General features: G+C 40.1%; 1 protein-coding gene across 1 annotated transcript; it reads right to left on the bottom strand.

Annotated features, from left to right (window-relative positions):
• Positions 1-5,476: 5,476 nt before the first annotated feature.
• Positions 5,477-8,581, bottom strand: LOC130073630 (zinc finger protein 862-like). Its single transcript, XM_056239146.1, has 4 exons — positions 8,538-8,581; positions 7,144-7,337; positions 6,722-6,918; positions 5,477-5,515 (listed from the first exon to the last, which is right to left on the bottom strand). Exons 1-4 carry the CDS (start codon positions 8,579-8,581, stop codon positions 5,477-5,479), a joined length of 474 nt encoding a protein of 157 aa, XP_056095121.1.
• Positions 8,582-8,999: the final 418 nt, after the last annotated feature.

Genomic DNA, 8,999 nt, shown 5'->3' with positions numbered 1-8,999 from the left:
TAACACATTTTTAATAATATTTGAATAAAAGGGTGAAGATGTCAATTTTCCGACATAGGCTGGTCAACACTTTTGGCCACTACTGAATGGCAGTTCATTGACTTTCCAATGCGTTAAAAGCAAGCCTCTTTTATGAGGATTGCAAGCTTTCCTGGAGTTGTTGGAGCTGTTGTGATAATTTTGCACAATGCAAATCCATTTTTTAAAATAAATGTAATTCATATTTATTAAAATAAATGTTTCAGTGTCTTAATAAAAAATGTTTTATAATTACATTACATGATTGGTGTCATGCTGCTGTGACTTCACCCTTGCATGACTGTTGGATGATACAGAGGTTGAGGACTGCCATTTTGAGTTAACATCACTGTAGTCCTAAGTTCACAACACTTAAGCATCACACTTAGACTTTGCCGAAAGTTGATTTTAGCTTTTTTATAAATAGCTACTACTCTTAAACAAGTGCTATGTTTTACTAAGAATTTTTTTACACTTAAGTCAAAGCTTAAGCCTATTCTTGAGAGCTTTTGTGAGAAGTTTTGTACATAATTCTGATGAGATGGGTGCTGCAGAGTGTCCTGGCTGAAATAGGCTCGGCCAGATCAATGGGGCAAAATACCCAAGCGTGTAGCCAGTCCATAAAATTGCCCCCTGCTCCAGAATCAATAAAAACCGACACATGATGAGCAGCCCAATAAAACTGTAATGATGTTTGGAGAATGGAATGACCACCAGAGAGCAGCCGAGTATTAGTGACGCTCACCGTGCGCCCTCCTTTGAACAGTTAGCAACGACCCTTCACAGAACACACGGCTGCCACATGCCCCGCTTCCCCACAGAAGAGACAAAGCTTGTTGTCAAGATGATGATGCCATCTGTTATAGTCAGCCGTGCTCTCCTGATCTGCATAGGCTCAAATTCAGGTAAGACGAGACGTTGAGGAGGCGTGTCATTGCCCGCTCCTGAGACCGCTTTGGTAAAAAGCTTGTGTGAGGATACGCCCCTCAGATGCTGGGAACGGAGAGCAATACAATTGTCCACACAGATAGCAAGGTCGATTAATCCGTCGACACTGGGGGGCAATTCCAGTGAGTAGATCTTATCCTTGATGTACTCGGCCAGTCCGTGAAGGAAAGGAACCCACCGTGCCTTAGCATTCCAGGGCTTGACATTAACTTTTTGAGGCACTTGGCCTTCGAACAAGTACATTTATGTTTCACTTGTCCATGCACAAAAGTCACTTGTCCGGGTAAAAATTTATAATTTCATTTATTGTTTTGTTATTGCAGAATTTGAACAAACATTGAAAGCATCCAAACACTATCAAAATGAATACAATTCAGTTGAAACAGCAGAAAGGAACGTGTCCCAAGAATAGAGTTCCCCTTCAACAAGAAATAAGGATCTCCAGACTCCATAATACGAAGTAATACTTTGCACGCTGGCGTGCAGTGTATCACCAGAGGTAGTGGTGACACTTGGTGTAAAAAATACAACTATCTGACTTTTATGCAGGCTTCAGTATGGACTGTGTGTCTGTCCAGGTGGGTAAGTCATATCGGCAACATAACTAGAACACTATTCATCCTCTGTATCTTCGGACCGACGCATTGATTCCCAGGGGTTAAATCCTGGGCGCTGCTGCCTTTGGCTGCAGGTCCACCTCTCCACCACCAATCCAGCATCAAGGTCTTGCAACTTTGGGCCCTCTACTGACAGAAATAGCAGCCTATGAAGCTGGACTGAGCTGAGGCTGGTCCCCCAGTCGGACTTGGTCCGTTTCATGGTTGAGCACCCTCTCTCACACACAGCTGTGCTGACTGGCAGGACCAAGTAAATTTTCAGGAGTGTCACCAAACTCCTGAACCGTTCACATCTCTCATCTGAAAAGATAGGAAAATATAAGGTAAAATATCTGGTACACAACCGTACTGAATGGCTCTACGTTTTCATTGTCTTACTTATCCTGTTTAAGGATACCTTAACTGTTGACACTACCCTGTCGCCAGGAGGTATTAGATATGGAAAAGGCTATTGAGAATGAACCCCTACAGTTTTTTTAGTCAAATTCTTACAGTAGTACACACACCTGACTTCAGAATATTTAAGAATGTGTCCCTCATTGGAACAGCTGTTCTCCCCTGGGCAAAGACCTTGTAGTCTTGAAAGTTGGACATGACTTCTTCTGTGCGGGAGGGCATAAGCCCTCCCTACACAGGAGGACACTGAAGTGCCTAGTCAGTGCCCTCAGATCCTCCTGACCACTCTCCCTGAATTGAGCACTGCCGTCTGACCTATCCCATTTGGGCCAGCAAGAGGGATCAAAGGCCTTAAATTTACTGACTGGACTGCCCCTTTGTAGGTCCCTCAGCTTCTCCTCTAAGTGAAAGATGATGGCATCTGTTTGGATCAAAACATAATCATTTGAGTTACATTATTGCCAATACATTAAATTACACAGCACCAATCTATAATGTAACTAACACTACATTTCTCCTTACCAATCACTGCAGCTCGTTCTGCTTCCAAGCTTGGAACTGTATGTCGAACCTGGAACTGCACTCCTCTGTGTTCTCCATTAGTCTTCACTGCCTCATAGACTTTGGCCATCTGTGGACCCATTTCTGTCTTGAGTGCTATCAGGTTCTAGTAACATGTCTCCAGGCTTTCAACTGCTTGACACACCGTGTTGTTGTCTTTCTGGAACTCTTTGCTCAAAAGAGCGAGATGATCCAGTGTGTCACACATGAAGTGAAGGAAGATTAAATGGTGCAGGTTTTTGAGATACCCAGTGACTTGTTTTGCTCTTCCAATGACAGCTGGTGATGGTTTGGGGTTTCTTTCCATGCTTGCCATGTCCTCAAAATGGGCCATGAGAACAGGGTAACTATCACATACAATCTACAAAAAATAATTATCATTACATAATATCCATTTGGCATTACTCATTAATAAAATCTGCTGAAAAAGCTGTAGTTAATTTAGCACTGACCTTTGTTGCACGATGCAAATATGGTAGCCATCGGGCACCATGGAGGTTGGATGGCTTCAGTACCTTCTCCTCCAGGGCCTCAGCAATCAGGTGAAGCTCCCTGAGAGCCTTGGGGGAGTAGTGGTACTGGTCATATAGGTTCTTCAGTGTATTCTGAAGCTGTACCATGTTGGCATTTTCTTTAACCCCCTGGGGTCGGCTATCGCGCCGGCGCGATTGTCTCTCTTTTTTTCTCTTATCAGTGCAAAAGTGACTCAAATAACTCTGTCGATTTTTGGGATACAGGCAAGTGTTATACATCATTCAAAACTGTTAAATGTCTACTGTTATTTGTGTACACTAATAATAAAAACCAAATGTTGTGTTTTTCGTAAAATAAAGAATATAAACATGATGCGCGTTCTGTCGTCTCTCTCAATGTGAAGTTCATTCTAAAACGCGACAGAAAATTATCTTTAACTCAGCAAATACTTGCCACCCACACGTGAGAGTTGTCTTTACAAAGCTTTAAGTCTCTTTTTTTAAATGATGTAAATTATACCAAAAACAAATATTCTCTGTTTAAGTAATCCTTATGAAAGCAACGACATGTACAGTTTCTTCAGCCCGAGCTCATTAACTCTAATGTGACCACGCCCACACGCCCGCGAGCTGTTCAAATTCAAATGATCCACGTGAAGGAACGCAAACGCCCTCATCACCTCTAAACAAAGAATCAGCGACTTCAGTCCTGCTCTGCTTTTCGTCGAGTTTGGAAGTGTTTGGTCTGTGCACCTTGGATTTACCTCAGAAGAATTAGAAGAACACGATTTGATTATGAGAACGATTTTTAAGGTAAGACACATAATAAGCGTCTTATGGTTGTATATACTTTACATTGTAGCTACTAGTTAAACTGGTGCCAGACTAAAATGTTGTGAAATGAGATTGGAGTGAATATACATGTACACAAAAGAATGTTTTTATCTTCGATAATTAAACACACCATGATATAAAGTAGGCTTATTCTTCAATGGTGAATATTATAATGTTTAGACCCGTGTTTACTGTTAAATACTGTGTTTGTGGATATCTGCTCAAACGTAGATATGTATAATGTAACAATAATGTTTCACAGTTTGGAGCGGATCGATCGGTTCAGTAAATGTCCTCTGCACGTGCTGAGTTTGAGTCAGTCGCGCTGTGGGTTTGAAAAGTAAAACACGCCAAACATTAGGCTTCATGTTTTTCTCCAATCTCATTTCATAACGAATGGAAACGTTTGAAGTAACATATGATAATCCATATATTTTTGTCTAGTGTAGTGTTACTGAAGTGTTCCTTTTTAACGATATATAGGCTGCCTGCTATCTATCTGTTATTATTTTATGCAGCCCTATGCATGGGCTATAACAATGCACAACAAACTTGGTGTTCATATATATTTAATAATAATTTTAACCAGAAAAATCAAAAATGTATTCCCAAAATCGTGCAGCCCTATAGTTTCTCTTGATATCAGCATGTTCACATGTGTTAATTTTTATTTTAATTTTAAGTCCTGCTGACTTCAACATTCACAGGAGACTCTGTACATGAACATTCCGACCTTTTACTATCGCGTCAATTGATTTTGATTAATATGCGCGAGGGAGTGAGAGCAAGACAGCGCTCATGTTGTTTGAAGACGTGAGAGAGAGTGCGCGCGCGCGGCCGGGGCGCTCTCTCTCTGCTCGTTATGCGCCCTGTCAGGCGCAGCAGTCATTCTATTCTACATCACTCATCGATCAAAAAAGGCTTTGAAGGGACAAAAATTTGCTTTGACGGTTTTAGAGGATTAAATACAACCCGAAACTAAAAAACAGACCCGGCCTCTATTTGAGACCGGCCTTTATTTACCCAAACCTGCAGCCACACCAGGCGTGTAAAAGAAACAGGCGTCCATATTATGGAATTATTTTTGTGCCGATAAAAATGAACGTAACTTTTCAAGAAATCAATGAAAATATAAATTGAAACTGAATAAAATATCTTTGAAACTGAAAAAGAATGAATCGCAGGCAATTTTTTTTACTTTGTTTTTAATACACTGCATGTTTTGCTAACTATTCCTCATATTTCTTTTATTCATTTCATTTTTCATTTAGCTGACGCTTTTATCCAAAGCGACTTACAATTGCTATATATATGTCAGAGGTCGCAAGCCTCTGGAGCAACTAGGGGTTAAGTGTCTTGCTCAGGGACACATTGGTGTCTCACAGTGGATTCGAACCCGGGTCTCTCACACCAAAGGCATGTGTCTTATCCACTGCGCCATCACCACCCCATTTTACTGATCTAAACTTACAAATGCGCTTCAAGAGTTTTCATTTACGCTTCTGAAGGTTTCGTTTGCTTCTGAAGTTTTAATTTACGCTTCTGAAGTTTTCGTTTACGCTCCCTGAGTTTTCGTTCACTGTTCTGACACAATTCTCTCGTGGGGGCGGGGCTAGTAGCAGTGTGTTCTCATTGGTTACTGAGTTTTTGATTGACAGCTTTCTTGACCTGGAAGTGAAGACGTCAGTGTTGCGTTTACTTGTGTGAATGTGAGCGTCTGTAAGCGCAGCTTTATATTTAATTTTAAAGAAGCTGTCAATCAAAAACTCAGTAGCCAATGAGAACACACTGCTACTAGCCCCGCCCCCACGAGAGAATTGTGTCAGAACAGTGAACGAAAACTCAGGGAGCGTAAACGAAAACTTCAGAAGCGTAAATGAAAACTTAAGAAGCAAACGAAACCTTCAGAAGCGTAAATGAAAACTCTTGAAGCGCATTTGTAAGTTTAGATCAGTAAAAGAAATATGAGGAATAGTTAGCAAAACATGCAGTGTATTAAAAACAAAGTCAAAAAAATTGCTTGCGATTCATTCTTTTTCAATTTCAAAGATATTTTATTCAATTTCAATTTATATTTTCATTAGTTTCTTGAAAAGTTACGTTCATTATTATCGGCACAAAAATAATTCCATACTATTTGGGACTCGGCTATTATTTGAAGTTTTACGGAAAGTGAAAATTCAAACACCTTGGAAATGACAGGTATGTACTATGTTTCAGGAATGGCACAAAGTTGTGTGACTGTTCAAGCCTCTGTCTTTAGATTTGTCCATTGTTGTGTATCTTTGGATTATGTTGTGTTGTAAATATATCCAAACAATCTAAAAGCCATTCTTTTTTAAATCTCATTCTTTGTGCAAGGCTCCTCATAATGATAGGGCCTGATAGCACCTAATAGGGCCATTGGGGGAGGGTCTTTGTCTTTCTCAGGTGTGAAAACAGTAATATTAATGAGATCATGCCCCTTCGCATAAAGCTATCTTACACAAAACAAGTCATACAAATTTTAAAAGACTTTATTGTCTTATCTGAATGAGTAGTCAGGATGATTTTCACATAGTTTTGGAGCAAATACTCTAGGCTATGTGATACAATTTTCAAAAGTCTTGTGAAGAAATAATCAGTATGGGTTTCATGACCTTATTTCAGTGACAATTTTTTTTGTTTTTTCACAAACCACGCATAAACGTCATTATCTCAAAAAAAAACTTTTACATACATGCTGCTGACATATTATTGTAGCAGAGTTTGTGCTGAATACAGTGTAATAAGACTTTAGCCATGAAAATGTCACAAGTAACAAAAAAAACAAAAGTAACAAAAGCAACATGCACAAATGAGCATGTCAGAACACCTCCGGGACCCAGAAAACACCTCAGACCCCAGAGGGTTAATTGCTTTAGTCACACCCAGCTCCAGGCGATGAGCAACACAGTGTATGGAGATGAGGTATGGAATGTCCCTCAGAAGCTGCGCTGCCACCCCATTCCTGCATCCGACATTGACTGCTGCTCCATCGCCAAATCCCACTAGCCGTTCTTTCCAGTCATCAATGCCAGCTTCTCCAAATGCTTTGAAGAAAAACACAAAGAGAGAAGTCAGTTGAGCACCATACATTAAAATGTAAACATGAAAACACAGATATTGCATTGCTAAACCAAACCCCTCTGGATTAAAGTAGTTGCAACCGAATCAGTCTCACTTGTCAATTGCTTTCTGCATTTCAATATCAATATGACATTTCAAGTGAAAACACTTGTGCACCGCAAATCTACCATCCAACCATTCCACATTACCTGCACAGATGGCATCCAGGATCCCAGAAGCATTTCCTTGCTTAACAGCTGGAATGGAGAGGAAAGCATTTACTGGACCCTCGTCTGCCATGAAGCGGACATAGACAGCTTCATTTTCAATGGTGCCACGATCAGTTGCCCCATCAATCATGATGGAGAAATGTTTGGCTTTCCTCAACTTCTCCATGAGATAGCTGCAAAGAACAACATTATTATGTTAACACTTTGGGTACTGCACACAATAAAGCATTGTTCGGCTACTTTATTTGTGTTTATTTTGTCTGTGTGTGACATACCGAACGCAAGCTTTGTCTGAATTGTAACTGTCTGGGAGTGTCCCACCGGTCCTGTTGATGAGCCCATAAAGTTCAAGAAATTGAGTGAAAGGTTGCTCCTTCTTTGCAATGTAATAGGCTGTGTGCATAACGTTTTTCATTTTATTAAACAAGGCCGGGTCCATTTTTTGTACTCCTTGGACTATAGTTGGCACTTCTGCATTAGGACCTTTTGCCTTCTCTGCAACAGCACAGTGCTGGTGGCATTTGCTGATCCCGTGGGACAGCAGTGTGTAATGTCTAAAAGCACTTGTCCCTTTGACCAACGAAGATGAGCTGTAATATTATAAAAATAATATAGGTAACAATGTAGGTGTTATTAAAAATGTTATTTGTTGTTACATAAAACATTTACACAATTTCTGCAGAATGACAAACTCTCTGTTATGTACTGTTTTGCAGCTTCGTCCCAAGATCCTTTGCATACAGACCGTGCAGTTAATTTAATGCTCAACACTTGAACAGGGGTTTCATTACTTGAAAGAGGAATTATTTACTGCGCCATCTCAGTTACAGTACATACATTATCAGGGCTTGGAAATACTGTGACTTGCCAAGGGATCTTGGAAGATCAATTTCTTGAACTTTATGGGCTCATCAACAGGACCGGTGGGACACTCCCAGACAGCTACAATTCAGACAAAGCTTGCTCTCGGTATGTCACACACACAGATAAAATAAACAGTAGGCAAATGGCTAGTAGAACATAACCTTTCATAATAATTTCAGTAAATCAAACTGCAAGACCCAGTGAAATGTTATATACAGCTAACAAACTAACGTTAGCTTGCATTGCTAACGACATTGGCTAACTCAAATTCTGTAGGGTATCCTCAGTATTTGCAAGCTAGCTAGACTTACTGTATACTATATCTAAAATAATTTTGTAGACATAACAATGGATTTTGCCACTTTCTACCCGGCATAGGCTGATTTACCAAGGGATACTTTAAAACGTGTAGCTACTTTACATCTGAACATTAGCTAATATTTAACTATGTACATTTAACCAATACAAATGCTGTTAATGCTTGTTTACAGTTAACTAACGTCACTTACTTGTCAGCCAGGTTGGGTTGTCCCCGACAGACACCACAGAACATTATTCCGTCTTCATAAATAACCCTGTCGAATTCATCTTTCCATTTGGTTACAAATTTTCGTTCCCGTTTTAATTCGTATGGTGCTGTTGGTGTAAGGTGACTTGTTTTTGGTGCTTTTCCTGGCGCTTGGCCGGGCTGCGGAGCCTGAAGAAACATCACTCTCCACTCCAGTCTCCACCACTGTTCTTTGAGGCATGTAAAAATGTTTAAACTTGGACCGACTCCTGATTGGCCAATCAAAGCATTCTAAGTTGGACGCTGGTTCGGCGGATTGTGGGGAAAAAAATGTGTTTGTTTCAAATCGGTAAAATTAAATCTGTAAAATAGACGTAATGAGTGGCAGGGCTCGCAAAATTTCAAAATCGATTTTAAAAAAAATGTATTTATCTATCACCCAAAAGCCAGTATTAGTTAATAT

Source organism: Rhinichthys klamathensis, unplaced genomic scaffold (assembly GCF_029890125.1).
Source record: "Rhinichthys klamathensis goyatoka isolate OS25496 unplaced genomic scaffold, OSU_Roscu_1.1 h1tg000554l_1, whole genome shotgun sequence".
In the NCBI taxonomy this organism is placed as follows: Eukaryota; Metazoa; Chordata; class Actinopteri; order Cypriniformes; family Leuciscidae; genus Rhinichthys; species Rhinichthys klamathensis.
The sequence above is the reverse complement of the archived record's forward strand: the minus strand, read 5'-3'. Positions and strand labels throughout refer to the sequence as shown.

Excerpts from the sequence above, each read along its gene's own strand:
- LOC130073630 (XM_056239146.1), bottom strand. The coding sequence starts at position 8,581 with ATGTTCTGTGGTGTCTGTCGGGGACAACCCAACCTGGCTGACAA. Across the intron at positions 6,919-7,143 it reads CCTGGATGCCATCTGTGCAG|CATTTGGAGAAGCTGGCATT; the intron begins GTAATGTGGAAT and ends TTTTCTTCAAAG. Across the intron at positions 5,516-6,721 it reads TTAACCCTCTGGGGTCTGAG|GTCAAGAAAGCTGTCAATCA; the intron begins GTGTTTTCTGGG and ends CTTCACTTCCAG.